The sequence below is a fragment of the Taurulus bubalis genome, assembly GCF_910589615.1.
Source record: "Taurulus bubalis genome assembly, chromosome: 4".
Classification (NCBI taxonomy): domain Eukaryota; kingdom Metazoa; phylum Chordata; class Actinopteri; order Perciformes; family Cottidae; genus Taurulus; species Taurulus bubalis.
This window is the reverse complement of record NC_136592.1, coordinates 19,972,219-19,993,056: the sequence shown is the minus strand read 5'-3', so window position 1 is coordinate 19,993,056 and position 20,838 is coordinate 19,972,219. Positions and strand designations below refer to the sequence as shown.

The following is a 20,838-nucleotide window of genomic DNA, read 5'->3' as shown; positions in this document are numbered from 1 at the left end:
TATACCACATTCAATTGAATTAAAGGTGCTCAATTCAAAATTAAGAATATTAATATTGTAGCAAGCAACTATTTACAATGTAAATCTATAGTGAGTAATAGGAAAAACAGAACTGAAAATCAAGTCACACTCCCGCTAATCATCGCTTCACTGTGCTTTGTGTACACAGCCGTGCTCGCATTTCCCTGCATGTGAGTTGTTGAGCCTCAATAGCTGCTCTTTGCACTGTGACGCACAGTGTGATCGTAAACATGTTAGCACTGTCAGCAGCTCAGCTACCTCTATGTTGAGAGCCATGTGGAGGCAATAGACTTGCTCTGAATTCCCTATTGAGCACCTTTTATAATTAATCACACTTTAATCAACACTGAAAAAAAGATAAGAATGAATATCTTCATCTGCAAGCAAAGCTTATCAACTTTCACCAAGGGTCTTTTTAATTCTAGGGTACAAGGAATGTATCAAATCAACTGTTAGGGTTCAAGTCCTGCATTCGTCTTTGAGAAAAATGTTATACCAGAAAACCCTCTCTCTCTCTTTGCCATTGCTTAATTAAATGTGTAATACATATTTTTCAACTGAAACAATATTATCGGAAGAAAAAGTCACTTTTTTTGAGTAGTTTAAAGCATACTTTACAAAACGACAAAAATATAAAATATTGTGTTCATTGGACGGAAACATCAGCTGATTCAAGTTCAATCAAAATAGTTTTGCCTGTCCTGTAAACACTGATACTCGATCCATTGGCTCCAAGCCTGGAAATACATTTAAAAGATACAATGTCCTTTAGTAAAATGTCCCAGAAAGAGTAGGCCTACGTGCAAATTGCTTATATAAACTCATAATGAAAGACAACATGAGACACATACCACATTGCTGATGTCTCATTTGTGCCACTTCCTCATTCTGTGAGAAAAGGTTGAGCTTGTCTCAGAGTCAGCTATGTTTTCTTGTGTGATTCTGTATCGAACATATTTTCCACTGTCACAGTTGAAGTAATTTTGACTTACTAATATTCAAAGGCTCCAAAGAGGGGACGAGTACCGTAGAGCCCTGTCACAGTGATTAAAGTCTAGACTGGCTGGGGCGGTTGAAGTCAACATATTGTACCCTCAGTTCAAATCTATATCCCAATGAGCCATCTCATAGAATCGGACACATAACAATGACTTCAGTATGGCTTCTTAACTTTCTCCCAAACTTGACATTTGTTGTCCCCTTTAAGTCAAAATCTACAATAGTATCCCTGAAATAGTTGTGGGTCCATTAGGTAAAATCAATGTTAGGGGTCAGGTGCAAAGTGAATTTTACTCATTTATAATCATCCATTTGACCAAGAGTGTTCCTTCCACTGTAACTGCTGTAGCATAGCAGCTGGTAGTCAACACAGGTTACACATCTTTTAAGCTGCATTAAGCAAGGCAGCTCTGAAAAACCAAATCTCATCTTGACCTAAATAAAATGAACACACGAGAAAATACAAATATGACTATAATTATGACGCCACACTGAAATTATGTCAAAACTCAATTATTAAAAACACAGCGATCTACTGGTTGTGCCAGTTGGTGAGACAACATGGCAAAAGACAAACCTAATATGCTATGAGTGTATTTACTTTATAAAAGTAAGGGTTTGTCAGTTCTATAAGCTTGTGACAAACTTTAGACATGATTCCGCTTTTTGCTGCTCATTAAAGGGAACATGCAGTTTTTCATTTTGCAATATTTTCATCTTGAAGAAGTTGAAAGCACGACTGTCGTTTTTAATGGGATTTGTTAGCTTTTTCCTTATGAGTGAAAAAGCAATATTGTACCCTGTGGATTCTATGATTAAGAAAACACATTGAGTAAATTGAACAACACTTTTATTATCTCACAATAAGACTGTTTTAGAGATGTTTCCCAACACAGAATAGGAAAGTTCCTAAAAGTGTATCCAAGACAGCCTATGCTGAAATACAAGTGTAAAAATAAGAAGTGCTGACACAACACAACACACAATTATCAGATGAAAATCTACTGTGTTGTGTTCCCACGGGCATTTAAAACAAAATCTTTCACAGAATCAATTATACCTAATCAACCAAAATGATAAAATAACATAGAAAACCTTTCATTGAGTCATGTCATAAGGTTGTGTATTGTACTATATGGTATTTATCTAAATATATAATATATGTCATATTTATAAATATATGGTCACCATTTAAAAAAGAAGCAACAAAACCTTTTTTAAAGAACATGTGAAATAGGTAATTTACGGAGTTGGTCAAGTATTGCACAGATAAACTCTTACATCCTGTTTTTCTGTGTTGTAATTTCATACAAAATTCTTTAAAAATATACTTACAGTATACACATGAATATCTACACACAACACAAACATTAGATATCATTTAAATATCAGGATGGATTATTTTCACACATTTTTACTAATATGTCCATTTGGTCTTTTGACTCCGACACAAACTGAGAACTGTTGGTGTGATTGCTCTGTCTCCGGGACACGAAGGACAACTCCTTATTGCCCTCACCTGGGGAGGTGCTGGAGATGTGGCGGAAGAGCTTCTGGATCCCGGTGTCACGCAAGGAACTCCTGAAGGAGCGAGCCGCATAAATGTAGAGAATGGGGTTAGCAGTGCTGCTGATGAAGACCATGGCTCCAGCGATGAAGGTCATGGTGCTCCTGACGCTCTCCAGATTCTCTGCTGCTTTAGGGAGGGAGTCTTCAGTGGCCAGGATGACGAGTGAGAGGACGTTTCCTATGTGATGAGGAGTCCAACAAATAGCAAACACAACCACCACACTGGCAATAAGGACTGTGGACTTGCGCTTTGACTTGAAGGTCATCTGAGTAATCCGGCTGAACAGGCAACCATAGCAGACCACGAGGATGATGAAGGGTAATATGTAGCCCACCAGTGTCTCCAGCAGCACACACACCAGCTCCTGGGTCATAGTAGTGTAAAAGCGGTACAGACAGTGCTCCTCGCCAGAATCCGTCCCGACAACCTGAGTTGGGATGACAGGTATGCTGAACAAGAGCGCTGCCGTCCACAGAGCCAGCAGAACTTTATTCAAAGCTTTTTTCCTCTTCCAGCCAGCCGAGGCAAAGGGATAGCGCACAGCCACAAAGCGCTCCACGCTCATGAGTGTAATGAGGAAAACACTGCTGTACATACAGGCGTTGATCATGAACACCATGGCTTTGCAGGAGGCTTCTCCAAACACCCAGAAGTGGGCCAGGGAGTAGATCCAAAGAGGCAGGGTGATGAGGACCAGCAGGTCAGCGATAGCCAGGTGCAGGATGAGCACCACCGTGTGGGAGCGCTGCTTGACGTGCCTCAGGATAGTCCAGATCACCAGCAGGTTCCCCGGAGCCCCCACCAGGAAGGACAGGCCCAGGATCACACAAGCCACTGCTGTCCCGCCGTCAAACTCCTCAGGGGCCATTTCCTCTGAAGAAGACAGCTCAGTTGAGTCGTTCATGTTGAAAGTGTATGTGCTGACAGTGGCGTCTGCATGACAAGAAAAACAAAGTGCTGTCCAAGCAAGTCTTCACTTCCCTTTAAAAATAGACCGGAAAGGGTTTCCTCACTATTTGAGACATAGAGAGATGATTCATGTGTGTGTCATAAATCCATTTGTCCATTTGTTACCTCTGGTCATGGATTAAAAGTGGGGAGGTAAAAGAGTATCAAATAAATTAAAGAATCTGCAAAGACAAACTGAAATAATCTTTGAAAATGATGCTCATATCGAGAGTAAATGTGGTGGCAACTCCATGTATAAATTAACATGAACAGAGGCAATTTATTGAGAATTCATTTGAAGTTACTTCCATGATCTACAATACATTTCTATAAGATGTAAGAATAATGTTTACAATTAATGTCACTAAATTGTTTTAAAGGACAGATGTATACATTTTATTTGAGCATAGAGTTTTTATTTAACTTAACTGCATTACGAGAGCATATTTTCCCCAAAGAAGCAGGGAATCTAGTCAAGTTGTTCTAAATTAAATCAAAATAAGAGAGAATGATTTTAATAAATTATTGTAGCAGTTTCCAAACTCATTGATCTCGATGTATTCCACTTAATTTTTCAAGTCAGTAAACAGATGCCTCATTAATTGTAGTAAACAAAACAAATGGCACAATACAGGAGTGTATCATAGTTGTAAAGTGTTCACATTTTTAAACTATACAGCCATAAATTATCATAGAAAAAGAGAAACGTCTAAGATTGCGAACATGTGTTGGCTTGCATTGACATCCGAGGGAAAATATTTAAAAAAGCAGAGTACAATGAGTGTTAATGATATGAATCACTACACATGACCATTGTCAGCACTATTGTACATGGCGTTCAAAGCCTTAGATCGTATATAGGTCTTCATAATAAAGTATAGTCCCTTAATTAACTACAGAAGACAAATGTCACATTTCCCCATCATCACAGTTTTTTTTTTCACTATCAGACAGCAGCTCTATCCGTGTATTTGCTGCCCTCTGTCCAGTCTGCTGTTGTACTACTAAATCCCTGAGTTTGTTGGTGTGCATTGCCATTTCCTGGAACAGCCTGACCAGACGGGACTGCTCCAGACTCCCTTTCAAGTTCCTTGCAAAGAAGGCATATAATACAGGATTCACTGAACTGCTGATGAAAACAAGGGCACCGGAGCTAAAGACAACACTCTCCGGCACACATTCATGTTCTGTGCCAGATCCTAGAATGCAAACCAGATCAATAATGTTGATGATGTGGTAAGGCAGCCAGCACAGCGTGAAAGCTATCACCACAGCGTGAACAAGAACCATGGATTTCTGTTTGGAGTTGAAACTCATTTTCCTGAGCTGCGCAGCTACTAGAAAATAACAGATACTAAGAACGATAAAAGGAACTACAAAGCCCCACAAGGTCTGCAGACATAACAAGATGATCGCTTGCGTCACAGAGGTGAATTCAAAAATAAAACACTGCTCACTTCCATCACTTTCATCCAAAGGCTGGGTCAGTAAAGAAGGCACTCCCATAAGCAAAGCAAGGAGCCACAAAAGTACCAGACATCTGTCCATAACACTCTTAGTCCTCCAGCGCATCATCACAAATGGATGACAGATTGCTAAATAGCGCTCCACACTCATAAGGGTGATGAAGAAAATGCTGCTGAACATGCACACACTGACAATGTACACCAACGCCTTGCAAAGGGCTTCTCCAAGCAGCCAGGTGTGTACCAGGGAGTAGATCCAAAGAGGCAGGGTGATGAGGACCAGCAGGTCAGCGATAGCCAGGTGCAGGATGAGCACCACCGTGTGGGAGCGCTGCTTGACGTGCCTCAGGATAGTCCAGATCACCAGCAGGTTCCCCGGAGCCCCCACCAGGAAGGACAGGCCCAGGATCACACAAGCCACTGCTGTCCCGCTGTCAAACTCCTCAGGGGCCATTTCCTCTGAAGAAGACAGCTCAGTTGAGTCGTTCATGTTGAGAGTGTATGTGCTGACAGTGGCGTCTGCATGAAAAGAAAAACAAAGTGCTGTCCAAGCAAGTCTTCACTTCCCTTTATGGATGAATTGAGCAGAACCAGGTTTCTCACAGGACCATTCGAGAGTCACAGGAGGTTATAGGCACACAAAGTCATCAGTGTCAACAGCTGATCTACTGTTATTCCAAATAACTTTCAGTTCTGTGACCGTTTTTATTACAAGTCAAGTAGACTTTAAATTGGATACACACGTTTATTTGATTGGCATAGAACTTTGGACTCTCTGTCAACTCGATATTGAATGAATGGCAACCATTTGAATGGTTCATTATTATCCAACAACAAGTAATATGGGTTCTGCTGTTTCAGTTCCTAACCCTAATTTAAAATTCCATATTGTTAAATTGTGACAATAGCTCTCGGGTCAGAAGATAAGTAAATAAATAACTGAAATAAACATTATAGTCCACTATCAGTAAAACTACATACTTCCTGACTCACATATCACATTGCTTGGGAAAAAGATAAGGAGTTTATTTTGCATACACATATATACAATATCTACTCTGATATATTTAAATAACTCAGTTGACAAATGTTTCATTTCATTAATATATAAACGATTTGTTCTTAAACCGCAGTTAAGCATATAACTTGATAGACAGGTGATACAAGCAGTGGGGAGAAGAGACAACAGGAAGGTGCATACATCATTTAAAGACAAGTAGTTATGATCAGAAGCCCAAAGAGAACCTGAAAAGAGGAAACAATAATGTATATGCTACAATATACCATATTATAAAAATATCCATAATACAGGAAGATGTGTTTATTATCAGGAAGAAACTCTTATATGTTTTCTGAGTGAATAGTGTAATCCCAATCCACACCCGTACCAGTTAGTGGCGGTAATGCGCCATAACGTTGTTAACCTACCGCGATAAGCACCACGAAGAAGAAGACGAAGAAGAAGAAGAAGAAGAAGAAGAAGGCGAAGGCGAAGGCTCAACTGCCAGCTCAACTGCCTTCGCGATGAAATAAACATGACGATGTTGACAACTACGATCTTCTTAGTGCAGCAGCACTAAAAGTACAGCACTGACTACAACAAGGAGCGTTGGATATTGTGTAAATCTAAGTTTGTGACAAACTGTAAGTGACGATACAGTAATAGAAGCTTTGTGTTTGGAGCTCAACTGCTGCTCGCTGCGTTGTTCATGTTCGCTAACGAATAAGCTCGTATGAGGTAACGTTAGCAATGTAAATAGCTAACGTTAGGGGCGTGAACTCGTACTAGTTGGCGTTACCTCTATAGATATTGACGTTAGCTAACGTTGATGTTAGCCAGGTCGACCCCTGGCCTACGGGAGTTCACGTTGTTTGGCTGATTTAACCTCTAACATCTCACCAAAGACCGTCCAATTCACGAGTGCTTTGCATCTTTACTAACTCAGCTAACGTGTTAGCCTTGCTTGAGAATTGAGAGCAGGTTAGTCTGGTTCACCCCTCCTCGGCTTGAAGTTGAGTTTCCCCACAGCCCTGTCAGATTAACGTTAACCTAACTCACGTAACGTTACCAATGTTTGTTCCAACTCTTAACACCATGATCAAATAGTTGGCTTCAGTCATATATCCATAACTTTTAGCTGACTTTAACTATTTACAATAAATAGTACTATGTATTATACACTAAGCTAAAGTCATTATTCGAACGTATTGAAAACTAGCAAGGAAACCTTGCACCCGTTTAAAAAAATCATTACTAAATCCCACAACACATTAACAATATTTACTCACGATACTAGGCTAACACTTGTGTATGTTTCCTGTACATAGGCTACCAATTGTGTATGTTTCCTGTACATAGGCTACCACTTGTGTGTTTCCTGTACATAGGCTACCACTTGTGTGTTTCCTGTACATAGGCTACCACTTGTGTATGTTTCCTGTACATCGGCTACCACTTGTGTATGTTTCCTGTACATCGGCTACCACTTGTGTATGTTTCCTGTACATAGGCTACCACTTGTGTATGTTTCCTGTACATAGGCTACCACTTGTGTATGTTTCCTGTACATAGTCTAACACATGTGTATGTGTATGCGTATGTTTCCTGTACCTAGGCTAACACTTGTTTTTGTTTCCTGCGAGCCCTTTTGTATGTTTCCTGTATAGGTCAACACTTGTGTATGTTTCCTGTACATAGGCTAACACTTGTAAGTTTCCTGTACATAGGCTAACACTTGTAAGTTTCCTGTACATAGGCTAACACTTGTTTATGTTTCCTGTATAGGCTAACATGTGTGTATGTTTCCTGTGCCAAGGGCAAACATTAGCTAACTCACTTCCGCTCTCACAGGTCTTTTTTTTGGGGGATCGGGATAAAGACCATTTTCACAAGTTGAGAAGTGGACCGTAATCACTGCAATGCCGCTGCTTTTTTTGGAGAGGTTTCCTTGGCCCAGCCTGCAGACGTACACCGCACTTAGTGTGGCGTTGCTTGCTGGCAGCATCTTTAGTGCCTACACCACTGTGACTGATCCAGGGTTTGGGGTCTTGGAAACTGATGAAATACCAGCTCCAACTGAAGTGGATCTTGAACATCTAAATAATGATATTATTAACACAGAATTGACAACCACTGTCCTGTGGTATATTGCCACTGACAGTCTCTTTGTTTGGGTGAGTGTCATCCAGTGCCATCATTTGCATTGTTTGATAAGATTATGTTCTTATGAAAACTAATTGTCTCTTTATTATCTGTTCTCCTCTAGGTATTAGTCAACACATTCTGCTGCTTGTTGATGTTAATTGCTAAAATGATTCAGTATGTAGTGTTTGGCCCACTCAGAGTTAGTGAGAAGCAGGTGAGTGTGTGTCTTGAAAAATGAATTCAACTACTTTCATGCCCGGGGTATTACGCTGCTTAAGTGTAGACCTATCAGAAACAAATGCATCTGATTTGCTCTGTGTTTATTCCTCAGCACCTGAAAGATAAATTCTGGAATTTCATCTTCTACAAGTTTATTTTCATCTTTGGGGTATTGAACGTGCAGACGGTGGAAGAGGTGGTCATGTGGTGTTTGTGGTTCTCTGCCTTAGTCTTTCTCCACCTTATGGTGCAGCTTTGCAAAGACCGATTTGAATATGTAAGTATTATAAGCTACACCCTTTTTTTTTTCTTCCAATAATACATTCTAGTACCACTATCTATGGTTTACGGCTGCCTTATGTAATTTATTCAATTATTTACATTCTGAATCTCTAATTGTTCCAAATATACACTCATCATAATTCTCGAATACAATTCAACTGAAAATAGCTACAACAACTTATGATATTGTACTAGATGTTCAACCAACCAGTTAGTTTACAATACAACATCGAAGTCTTATCAAGACAAACCTATCAGAAACAAGCCCAACACCTGATGTTTTTGGATGGGCCACAAAAGTATTTTCCATACTTTGGTAGTTTTATAATAAGCTTAAGGATCGTTAACAAAGTGTTTAGTTTCTGCTTTTAAAACAACCATCTTTAAAGTAGATTTGTCATGGGAAAGTACACTGTTGTACTGGGTAGCTACAGAGCTCTTATTTGTTCAGACACTTTAGTTGAGGCAGAAGCCTGGCAATTGACGCTTGCTTGCAAGTTCCAACTTTATAATGTGTTGGGGGAGTGTCCCTCAACAGTCTGAGAGTAACCTTACTCTTCTCAGCCCATGATCTATTAATAGTTCCTTGAACTAGCATGTGAGGCTGCTGATTGACACGTCCCCGTATCAGATTGTGGTCTGCATGTTGGGGAAAACAAAATATCAAATTTAATCAACCCCCTGAGTTCTTCAAGGCAATGACATTTAAAACGGGCGGTAGATTATTATGTTGTCTGTGATGTAATGCTGACTGGCATTGTGTACCAGAGGGTAATTTCTGCCTGCCATGCTGTAAAAATGTATCAGTTTGTTTGCTGACTGCAAATCTTTGTTTCTGTCTATCAGCTTTGGCTATAGATATTTATGGATGTTCTTTTAAGGTTTAAGTCTGTCAGTTGTCTTAGCCCAACTGCCTTTATTCCGGTTTCCCTCTTTCTGTGTGTAATAGCTTTTGTGTGAACAGGGCGCACGTCGGTCATACTGCTAAAGATGCTTGGTATTTGGTGTTGTCAGTGTTCGAGGGAAACCTTATGCTGTTAAAGCTTTACAGAATCGATTGAACCTTTTTCAACAGACGTTTTAATGTTTGGAAATAAGTCCTACATTGTATTCTATTCACTAGACAATGTGTCAGTTTACAGTCCTAAGCCTTGTTTGCCAGTACATAGATGCTTTCTGGGTGGTTTGAGGACCCTTTTGATTTTAAATGGGTTGTGTAACATTTGTAATGGAAAGGTTGAAAGGAAATGGTTCCTCTCAGTTCATAATACAATATACAGTATAAATGCCCTTTGGGTATGGTTCTGAGCCTGATGATATGTTGTCTATCTTTGTGAGCACACTAACAAAAAACCTTGTTCTTTGGTGGCTGAATTAATTATTTTGATATAGGAATATTTCATAAACACATGGAGATTTTGTATTATTTCATGAATTATATTCTTTAAATGCCAACATGATCCTTTGAACCTTTAGAGAGGAACAATCCACTTAATGTTTCACATTTTCTTCCCTACAGCTGTCCTTTTCACCCTCCACTCCCATGAACAGCCATGTACGAGTGCTTTGTCTACTGGTCTCATTGCTGTTGGATTGCTGTGGACTGGCTGTGGGCTGTGGTGGTCTGCTTGGAGCATCCCATGGCATGCACACCTTCTCCTTTATGGCAGCAGAGGTAAGAACCTGGAGTTACAACGGTATACAATGGGTCCCAATGTGTGGACAAAGGCATGATGATTGTGGACTCTAAGCTTTTGGTCGGGCCCATGTATTTTTATTTTGTTCTCTATTTAGCATGCTTATGGGTCTGGGTAAATGTGTTTCATTCGCCATATTGTAAACATTACTAACTTTTTCTTGTCAGACAATTAGACATTAAAGCAGGACAAGTACAGTTGTAATAAATAATGGTTGCATTTCATTTCAGTGTTTCAGTTCCAGGGTCCAGTATTGTGCATATGGCTCACAAGCATGGCTTACTGGGGCTCTGTCATCCTCCCGGTTTTTTTCAGTTACGATAGTGCTTATTCTGCTCCATGTCAAAATGACTACTGTGGGGGAAAAAAGCTTACTTATTTGATACAGAAACTACATGCATGTCCATAAGGGGATATTTTAAATCAAGGTTTAGTCTTGATTAAAAAAAAGTATTTTCTCTGCACCATTTACTCAACAAACAAAAAACTGAACGGAAATGTCTTAATATTTTGGACTATTACACCTATGTATGACAAAAAGTCTACGAGAATTACATTGTGTTAACCCGTTATCTTTTTTCTCCTCAGTGTCTGCTGGTGACTGTGCGCACTGGGCATGTCATCATGCGGTAGGTTTCTTGCAAAGCCTTCTTTATAAATGTGTGTACATTGCAGCACTGCGGATGACAGAGCTGATTTATAATCAGGGGATAATGTTAGCAACACCATTTGTTTTTGTCTGGTTCCATTACACCACTGTGATAGGCTTCTTTGTCCCAAAGAGAGTGATTTGGATTACACAAGCAGTATAAACAACTCTAATCAGCCAAAGCACTCCTATATACTATATATAAATATTAGTTTAACATTAAAACTTGTACTGTTGTCAGGTACAGTACTGTGGCTGTGCATTACTTGATTTTAAGTTGTTACTTTGGGTTTGTGTTTAACATATGTTGCTACCCACAATAGATTAAGAGTTTTCAGTGTTGGCCTATTTCTATTCCTGTTTGTTAACCAAGCATATTGACTTAAAGCTATTATACATTGGAAAATGATATGAAACTTTGATTCTGTCATTACACTGGTGTTCTCTCTTGTTTGTTATCCTTACGTGTTGCTTCTGATGGCAATGCTCCCTGTTTAATTGTACCACGATACTTTTACACCATCTTTGTTTCATGAATTTTAATTTTCCAATCCCCATCTGAGTAAAGTGCCACATCATCGACCATACTGTCTAAATATCACCTATTTTTCATGGCCTGATAGAGTTTTGCATGTCCCCTCAGATATGCCATTCATCTTTGGGATCTGAATCATCCAGGGACCTGGGAGAATAAAGGAACATATGTCTATTACACAGACTTCATCATGGAGCTGACTATGCTCTTCCTGGACCTCATGCATCATATCCATATGCTGGTAAGACACAGAGGAAACGGTTCAATTACATTTCATTTGTATAGTGTGATATCAAATTTGGCATTACAATCTGTACAACATACAACACCCTCTGTACTTGGACCCTCGCATCGGATAAAGACCCCCCCCCACAAAAAGAAAAACAAATTTAACGGGAACATGAACAGTGGTGATATGAAAATGTAGTCTTTTTCTACCCCCAATCTTTAATCTTTTTGATTCATTTGTCCCTAATTAGCTTTTTGGAAACATCTGGCTGTCCATGGCAAGCTTGGTTATCTTCATGCAGCTGCGGTATCTCTTCCATGAGGTTCAGCGCCGCGTCCGCCGACACAAGAATTACCTTCGTGTCATCAACAACATGGAGGCCAGGTGAAAATATATTTTTATTTAATTGTTTTCCCCCTTTTACCTTGTGGTTCTTTGTTTGTTTAATTAAATGATTGATTATTGATTGTTCATCATTATTTGTATGGACTCGGAACTTTATGTTTTGCAGATTTGCAGTTGCTACTGCAGAGGAGCTGGCAGCTAATGATGATGATTGTGCCATCTGCTGGGATGCCATGTTGACAGCACGCAAACTACCCTGTGGCCATCTCTTTCACAAGTACAGTGTTTTTCTTTATTTTTATCAGCAATCCCTGCATAGACATTATTATGTTGTCAGTTATTTTACTGGTACCACTGACTCGTGGCTCAATACATAGCCTAGAAAAGGTTACATATAGATGGTTGAAGGTAAGACTGCAGAAATAGCAGATGATCAGATAAACCAGCCTTGAATGCAGTATCCTTTATATTTTTTGTAGCAGACCTGACTGCAGAACTATTCTTAGCTTTTGTACTATTACTTTTTTTGTGTGGATATTTACTTGCTACCTTTTGGAGTTGTGGCAGTTTGAAGGTGTACACCTACAGTAAGAAGTTCTGCACTGACCTGAGACCTACAATTATTAATGTCAAGTTTTGTGCAGAGAAATGCCATAATAATATTTGTGTGTGTGTGTGTGTGTGTGTGTGTGTGTGTGTGTGTGTGTGTGTGTGTTTCCAGCTCATGTTTGCGTTCATGGCTTGAGCAGGACACCTCGTGTCCAACGTGTCGGACATCCCTGAACATTAATGCTGATGGAGGCCAGGCGAGAGGCCAGCAGCAGGGCGGGGGCTTGGAAGAAAACATTGGCCCGGCAGGGGCTGCTCCAGATGCTATACCACATATCAACCAACACAATCACTTCTTCCACTTTGATGGTAACTCTGTCAGACACAAATCTGAGGAGGAATCAGGAGTCACCTTACATCAGATGCTGTGTATAATAATGAATTATGAAATCCATACATTCTCTTACAGGATCTCGCATTGCCAGCTGGCTGCCCAGTTTCTCAGTGGAGGTAATGCACACCACCAATATCTTGGGCATTGCTCAGGCCAACAACTCTCAGCTCATGGCCATGGTGAGTTCATGTATTTTGAATGGTTTTATTTTTTTAAATCACTGATACTGTGTGTTTTAACACCTATTTGTGTTAAATCGCCAACAATCTTTCTCGAAATAATTTCTCTTTCGCTGTCTTCGCTTTTGATGTACCTTGTCGTCATCAGGCCCATCAGATCCAGGAGATGTTCCCTCAGGTACCCTCATACCTGGTGATGCAGGATCTGCAGTTGACCCGCTCTGTGGAGGTCACCACTGACAACATCCTGGAGGGACGCATCCAGGTGCCTTTCCCAACACAGGTCAGTCAACTTTGGGTTACATGTTAAAAGCAGTGTAATCTTTGGTTAACTTGAAAGGCAGAATGCAACAATCGGTCACATATTTTGTCTGTGTTCCTTCCTCAGGCCATAGAACGTGCCCCCACGCAGGCCAGCACTGCGCCAGATGGCCAGGTAGGGTCCAGTGGAGCAGCTGAGCAGGGCGTCAGTGAGTCAGAGAGCATGGAGGTCAGAGGAGGTCGCTTCTCTAAGTCGGCTGAGGAGAGGCAGAAGATGTTAAAGCAGAGGAAAGAAGAGCTGATTCAGCATGCACGCAGGTTTGGACAATGCTGGTTTTCTACCTCACAGAAAGTAGTGCTAAGCTATGTTTTATATTCAAAAGAAGCTCAATTCAAAGTAAAGAAAATGCCCTTGTTTTTGTAAAAACAGGCGTGTAATCACACAACATTTTTCATCATAGCTCAACTGTATAAATTGTGCTTTGCAAAAATGGATCCTTCCTTGTGAGATGTGTTTGTCTCGGTCTGTGAACAAATACAATAAAAGGCCTTTACTTGGCGACCAGAATAACTTAAAGGCCAAGCTGCAGAGAACTAACAAATAGAACATTTGTTCACTAATGGTAGACTTTTCTGCGTGCCTTTTCCCCATTATTATTTCCTGTTCCCATGATCATACTGTATGTTTTTGATTTTGTCCTTGCAGAAGATATATGAACAATAGCACGGAGGACCCGGATGAGGACTTGCCTGGACTGGAGGAGGACATTGTTCCCGACTTGAACTTGACTGTGCTGAGGCGTAGAACCATGGCGGCAGCTGCAGAGAGACGCATGCAAACTCAACAAGACCCTGCACCTTGAAACACAGATTGGCTTCCAGAGAAGAGTACCACATCATCTTACCAACAGGCACAGACAGAGCTATTTCAACCCTATTTCAATTTGGTTTGCAGTCAGTGGTCATCACCTATTCAAAACAATAGTTAAAAAGTATTGCAAACATAGCCTTTGGACTGGTTTGGCCTGCCAAAAAAGGTGGGACTGTTGTGAATGGCTTCTGCATCACTGATTCCAGAGTATTTGGAATATTATATAAATTGACGGGTGCAAGTCAAGAAATGTAAGGTTGCATTGCCCTTTATTCATGTGCCACACATTGCAACCACCAACTTTAGTAGGCAGTCAGTTTCTACCATAATTGGGACTGGCTGTCAAAAATGAGCATGCTTTGCATTCAGAAGAGTCTTTTAGGGGAGAGGTGTGAAGGTGTCATCAATAGAAAAGCTGTTTGGGTCTTTAGTTTGTTTTTATTTTATCAGACTTTCTTTTCACTTGTTTAGCAAATGACAGAAAGCTACCTATTCTGAATCTTCAGAAACTCACCTGATGTATTTGTGTGTTATTTTATGAGTTTCAACTGTGAATTAAGTGTAGGCAAAATAACATGGTTTTATTTCTTACCTTGGCGTAAGAGAATGTCACTTTAGTATTGTTCAGCCTTTCTGTCAAATATGAATGTTCCTATCAACATAATGCTGCAAACAAAGTGTTTTTGACCCACATGGGTTGTTCTGTATTTAGTGTGTAATATCAGCCATTGGTTGTGTTATTTAACACTGGGGAGTGGGCATGTAAAGCTTAGTTTTTCTAATAATATTCCCCTGAGATGCACAGGCCACAAAGGGGATGTATTACATTTTGTACAAGTACAATGGGTGTCATCCTCTCAGTCTTACTAAAAGTACCCTCTGATAATAAGCAGTTCTCGCTGAGTAAGAAATTGTTATTTTCCACTGAATATATTGATGGGTTCCTTGGTCATCTGTGTCCATTCTTTAGAATGTTTTATGGTATGTAGAAAGTATTAGGTCTGAGACAACTGTACTTGCTGGGCTATCTTTTGAATATGTTTTCGCCACTCATTCAAGAGGCTATGGCAGGAGAAATGAGTAGCAGCAAAACATTTTCAAGACTTGACAACAAAGCCACTTCTGGATATTCAATGACCTGAATGATTGAGAATAGGTAAGCACGCATGTTCTGGATGTTTTATTTGTGCAGACTCACATTGAGGAGTACTTATTCAAAATCCATAGCAGCGAGGAACATAATCATCCGCGGATTAAAGATCTATATTTCAGTACTATACAGGAATGTACAACATGGACTGGGCCCTTGAAAGGTTTTCGGTATTTTCTCTGGAGTCTGTAGCTGGTTGAGACATATCAGTGGACACAAAGATGGAGACTGTATTATAAGTGTTTGATTTCTTGTTATGGTTGCAACGGCAGTTTGAGGTGAGATATGCATGAATCTAGACAAGTGCTTTTGTTTCCCTCCACTTTATCCCAAAGAGCCGCCCACAAACTTCCACTAAAGACTGAAGTGTTGTGATCTTTATTTTGTGTTTATTTAATTGCTCAAACTCCGGTTTGGTGTTAATGTAAGCAATATAGGATTACAATTTCAGATTTCAACATTAGTCAAAAATGTTAAAGACACATTGGACAGTTTGTTTTAATTTTTTGTTTTTCCAATCAGTTATTTAACAGCTCTTAATATCCATGATACATTTTCCTTTTCGTGGGTTTCCTCATAACCATTACTTTATTTAATCAAACTGAAATATGTTTTTGCACTGAGCTTTCCTGTATTGTTGTGCCTAAATCAGGAATGGTTCAGTTATGGATAATTTCTGTAAATCTAGTTTTTGTAAAGTATGTTAATACAAAAGACTCAATAAACGGAGCTTATACAGCTTTTTAACAAGATATAGTGATGTCATTTTTCTTCTTGAAACTAACCCGCTTTTGTTGATGCTTTGTCAATGTAAACCGGCTTTGTCTCTATTTATAGAGAGGTCTGCTTATGTGAAGATGACAGCGTTTAAAATGCAAAGTGAGGCTGTCCTAGTGTGAAGTGAACCTTTTGAGTTTGAGCCCAATACGTGTGTGTGTGTGTGTGTGTGAGGGACTGAGCCATGAATTGATGTATTTAGCTGCTGGCATGTTAAACCCCGCCTTCATCTGTGAAAACAATCTGGACAGCATTTCGGAGTCATACATCACTCTTTCTTTACTTTTCTAACCCACCGACGTCATTGGGCGGCGCCAAATACCTCAAAAATCTCTGCCGCGTCACAGAAGGGCTCGTGTCAGCAGCTGAAAACACCCACGCTGGTCCCCTCAAGGATGTAGCCCAACCTCCTGCACAACTTGTACAACTGCCTGGTTGTCACTGTTCGTTCACATAGTTTGGGACTTCAGCCGGACTACCGCTTCTGGTGTGTAATTGTTTTTACTGGTAAGTAGTTAAGCTTGCTAACGATATAGCTAGCGAGTTAACCTAGCTGCTGAGCCTGGCGCGTGACGTTATTGTTAAATGTGAAGTTACAGCGCCGACGCTAACGTTAGCTGGGCTGGATCGTTTGCTTGGGTGAAGGTGGCCTCATTTAGTCATTAGACAGGACACGATAGACTAAAGACCATATATATAAAGCGGTTATATGTATATATTACGTGTTACAGGTCGCTACTTAAGTTAATTAACGTGGACTATAGAAATTACATTAATTAGACACATTATTTGATGCTAACGTTAGCTAGCAACACAAGAAGGTGTAAGATTATTTAGCTAGTCAATGTTATCTAAGACATATCAATGTTATTTAACAAGACCATTGACACACAAGTGCTGTTATTTGGTGATCAGGAAACAATAACGCCACTGAAGAATTGTGTTTGGCTGCCATGGAAACGAGAATTAATGAATGAATTATACCCCTCCCCTCCCTCGCCCTAACACACACCAACTCAGAGTATCGTAAGAGGATGTTCTTAACGGGATGTGCATCATAATTCGTATTTGCCAACTGGTTTATCAACCACTGAATCATAGCAGTAAAGTAATGAAGTGAAACTATTTGCCAGGTCAAAGTTCTGTGTAACTGAGAACAACAAACTTATTTCCAATCCAGGCTGACAGCACAATCATGTTAACTCATTGTGCTATTACAGTATTTTGGATGGATTAGAAAGCGCCTCTCTCTTTAGTGTGTCAAGTTTTCTGTACTTTGCATACACACATTTATGGGTGTGTGTCTGTGGACTTACCGGTTTTTGTGTGTGTGTGTGTGTGTGTGTGTGTGTGTGTGTGTGTGTGTGTGTGTGTGTGTGTGTGTGTGTGTGTGTGTGTGTGTGTGTTTTCGTGTGTGTTTTCTAAGCAGATTGTGAAATGCTGCTAAACGAGACTCCACTGTTTGAGCCCTCACTGCTTCAGGAGCTAGACTGGAGTAGCAACACTCTCTCCTTCTCCCCTGCCATTTCCCCATCCAGTCCGGGGGAAGGCCTGGTGCTCAGGCCGCTTTGTACGGCGGACTTCAACAGGGGTGAGACAGAGACTACAGGGACAACATAGTCCAGTACTTATACTTTCAAGAGAATATGAAGATAAAAACATGAAAGTTGGTGTGAAAAGCATGTTTTTTGGTGTCCAATGTAGATCTTGTTTTTTGTGTTCAGGATTCTTCAAGGTTTTATCGCAACTCACTCAGACCGGCGATGTCACACCAGAGCAGTTCACGAGTAAGTCATGCTTAGCATAATCACTTTTTTTTTATAACAGACAAAAGTTACTATACAGTTTAGTTTAGAACAACACAATTTTAGTTTTAAATCTCAGTGTTTCCACATCTTTAAACGGTTGTCTTTATGAATCACATTTGAGAAGAAAAATAACACTCATCCTTGAAAACCAACTTTAAATACAAATGTTTCTAATGACACATCAATGAAGATAAAAAAAAACATAAAACATTTTTTCTGTTGGCTTCCAGAGAAGTTTGAGCATATGAAGAAGACCGGCGACTACTACGTAGTTGTGGTGGAGGACACAAACCTGGGACAGATTGTTGCTACGGCCACATTGATCACAGAACACAAATTCATCCACTCATGTGCTCAGGTACATAACCTCCCGGCAGGCTAATGGCTGATTTGTTTTGATTTATAAGGATCCCCATTAGATGATGCCAATGGTACCAGCACGTTTTTCTGTTGTCTGAAACATCATATTTATCATAAACCTACTGTATTCAATACCGACAGACATTTGTAGTATGCTATATTCATCACATGTGCACCTCTAATTGTGTTACATTAGGAAAAGTGGTTGTTAAAATGTTATCAAACATTCATTATAATATCCATAAGATTACGTTGTCTTTAATTATTTTGTCTGAAAATTATAAATTAGCCTCAAGGATTATTACCAGGCAACTAGAACAGCACGCTACACATGACTGACACTTGACCATTGATCAGCTGCTTGAGTAATGCATTCTTAAACTGTATTTGAATAGGATACATCTAGTCCAATCCCCTGAGGAAGTTACTTATTAATGTAGTGGTTATTAGAATTGTGTAAATTATTAACGTAGTTCACTACCATAAACCAAATTATTTGTCTGTGTATTTCCTTAAAATCTATGCAAAAGTTGCATTGTGAACATGCTTTTTTACAGATCTTGCAAATGATTGAAATTATATGACCGAAATAAAGATCCTCTCTATTTGATTCTGTTTTTTCGTAGAGAGGCCGGGTGGAGGAGGTAGTAGTTAGTGACGTGTGCAGAGGGAAACAGCTGGGCAAACTGTGAGTACACCCGTGTGAGCCTGACATTTTGTATTGGTCTGATACTTACGTCGTTGTCTTTGTCCCACAAATCAAAAGCCACAATAATGATTCATATGAGAGACTTATTTAGGAGTTATCTTGTGATTCTTGCTGATTTTATTTTCCTTTTCCTATCTCTTTCTGTCCCTTAAGGTTAGTTTCAGCTCTCACTCTTCTCAGCAAAAAACTGAATTGCTACAAAATCACGCTGGAATGTGCACCCAACAATGTGGCGTTCTACCAAAAGTTTGGATACACCTCCTCACAAGAGACTTACATGCAGTGTCGATTTTCCAACTGAGGACAACAGCAGAACCTTCATTTTGGGCGTCATGATCTACACCTTTTTATATACCTGCTGATGTCAAAGCTTGCATGGACAAATTGTCTTAAGAAATTGGGAGAGCTGCCCAAGGATGAGGTTGTGAGTCGTTCCTGAATGCTCTTCAATGAATTTGAACACACTTGATTAAACATAAATGACGCTTTTAGCTCAGTCCAAAATGAACCTCCTCCCGTTTGGTTACCATGACTACCTCACCACTGGAGCTCTGTCATCTTCACCCACCATCCGAAGAAAGAAATGTCAGCGACTGTAAATGTAATGTCTTAGTGTGTTACATTACTTGAGTAAATAGCTGTGTACTAAATTAGATTTGCAACTTTTAGAATTCAAGCAATTGTATTTACTATTTTTGAAGCTGCTAAATAACAAATTAACGGCTTCTCAAGTTCACTACAGATCAGAGTATGCTGTAGGAAATTAGTTTTGATGATTCAATCTTAGTCTCACAGGTCTGTTTCATTGATCATCGGGGGCAAGTCGCCAAAGAAAAGTCGTTTCTTTAATTGTGACAAGTTATTATTACTTTGGGTTTTACTGGGGTTTCATAATTCTAACGTGTCCTATTTGGTACGAAGTGCTCTACATCTCGGCAGGCTTTTCTTTCTTTGACGGCAGGGTTGCTGAATATAATGAAGGTTTGAATACTGCGACATGAAGAATTACTATCAAGACTGTTATACTGTATAATATTTATCACAAACAAAGTTTATATTTTGTGAGGCAGAGGTGAACAACTAAGTTCTTTTAAAGTTTTGTATTGGGTCGGTATTTGAAATTTGATAACAGCTGTATTAACGAGTGAAACATTTTGTGATGGGGAAATGGATCAAATTATTTTGTAAATTAAGTTTTATAATTATTCTGGAGAACGGGAACATATTTAATGTAATTTATTTGCAACTATGTAAGACACATAAAATATTCTACAATCTGTGTTTCTTCAACTTTCTAGTTGTAAAACAAATCCATTACATTTGTATTACAATGCTGATACGCACAACACACAACTGAAGGTACATCAAAAGAAGGGCTGCACGGTGGTGTAGTGGTGAGCACTGGCACCTCACAACAGGTTCGGCACAAAATTGTTTCCAAAATAAATTATATAGATTTCATCCTCTTGGGTAGGTGCATTCTGCTCCCAGAGCTGAGTGAACTAAGAATTCATGTTGGCGTTTTTTTTTTTTTTATATAAATGTGACTGAAATTCACAGCAAGATTACTGAAATAAAGTACAACTTGAAATGCAAAGTGGAGAAGCACAGCTTTAGGCTGGGATAATAATAAAAAACAGCTGAAAATGACTCAGTCAGACTTGATTTTATTAAG

General features: G+C 39.6%; 4 protein-coding genes across 5 annotated transcripts; 2 read left to right on the top strand and 2 right to left on the bottom strand.

Moving 5' to 3' along the window:
- Positions 1 to 2,408: 2,408 nt before the first annotated feature.
- On the bottom strand, positions 2,409 to 3,494 carry LOC306735553 (leukotriene B4 receptor 1-like; the record flags this gene model as incomplete). Its single annotated transcript, XM_079217037.1, has 1 exon — positions 2,409 to 3,494. One exon carries the CDS (start codon positions 3,492 to 3,494, stop codon positions 2,409 to 2,411), a length of 1,086 nt encoding a protein of 361 aa, XP_079073163.1.
- A 953-nt stretch (positions 3,495 to 4,447) lies between these two features.
- Positions 4,448 to 5,494, bottom strand: LOC306735319 (leukotriene B4 receptor 1-like; the record flags this gene model as incomplete). Its single annotated transcript, XM_079216781.1, has 1 exon — positions 4,448 to 5,494. One exon carries the CDS (start codon positions 5,492 to 5,494, stop codon positions 4,448 to 4,450), a length of 1,047 nt encoding a protein of 348 aa, XP_079072907.1.
- A 980-nt stretch (positions 5,495 to 6,474) lies between these two features.
- Positions 6,475 to 16,261, top strand: LOC306735671 (E3 ubiquitin-protein ligase AMFR-like). The gene is made up of 14 exons (XM_079217171.1): positions 6,475 to 6,648; positions 7,856 to 8,178; positions 8,271 to 8,363; positions 8,481 to 8,645; positions 10,170 to 10,325; positions 10,936 to 10,976; positions 11,640 to 11,772; positions 12,011 to 12,144; positions 12,272 to 12,382; positions 12,827 to 13,023; positions 13,124 to 13,227; positions 13,376 to 13,510; positions 13,616 to 13,806; positions 14,195 to 16,261. Exons 2-14 carry the CDS (start codon positions 7,924 to 7,926, stop codon positions 14,349 to 14,351), a joined length of 1,872 nt encoding a protein of 623 aa, XP_079073297.1. The 5' UTR covers positions 6,475 to 6,648; positions 7,856 to 7,923; the 3' UTR covers positions 14,352 to 16,261.
- A 471-nt stretch (positions 16,262 to 16,732) lies between these two features.
- Positions 16,733 to 20,813, top strand: gnpnat1 (glucosamine-phosphate N-acetyltransferase 1). Of its 2 annotated transcripts, none has more exons than XM_079217168.1 (6): positions 16,733 to 16,793; positions 17,713 to 17,877; positions 18,011 to 18,073; positions 18,325 to 18,452; positions 19,081 to 19,142; positions 19,317 to 20,813. In XM_079217168.1, exons 2-6 carry the CDS (start codon positions 17,724 to 17,726, stop codon positions 19,462 to 19,464), a joined length of 555 nt encoding a protein of 184 aa, XP_079073294.1. In that variant the 5' UTR covers positions 16,733 to 16,793; positions 17,713 to 17,723; the 3' UTR covers positions 19,465 to 20,813. The 2 variants fall into 2 exon arrangements, with proteins under 2 accessions (XP_079073294.1, XP_079073295.1); XM_079217169.1 differs by having other exon boundaries at positions 16,757 to 16,793; positions 17,716 to 17,877.
- Positions 20,814 to 20,838: the final 25 nt, after the last annotated feature.

Coding starts and splice junctions, on each gene's coding strand:
- LOC306735671 (XM_079217171.1), top strand. CDS start 7,924: ATGCCGCTGCTTTTTTTGGAGAGGTTTCCTTGGCCCAGCCTGCAGACG. Junction 8,646..10,169: donor GCAAAGACCGATTTGAATAT/GTAAGTATTATA, acceptor TCTTCCCTACAG/CTGTCCTTTTCACCCTCCAC. Junction 13,024..13,123: donor TCACTTCTTCCACTTTGATG/GTAACTCTGTCA, acceptor ATTCTCTTACAG/GATCTCGCATTGCCAGCTGG.
- gnpnat1 (XM_079217168.1), top strand. CDS start 17,724: ATGCTGCTAAACGAGACTCCACTGTTTGAGCCCTCACTGCTTCAGGAG. Junction 17,878..18,010: donor TACGGCGGACTTCAACAGGG/GTGAGACAGAGA, acceptor TTTTGTGTTCAG/GATTCTTCAAGGTTTTATCG. Junction 18,074..18,324: donor CACACCAGAGCAGTTCACGA/GTAAGTCATGCT, acceptor GTTGGCTTCCAG/AGAAGTTTGAGCATATGAAG.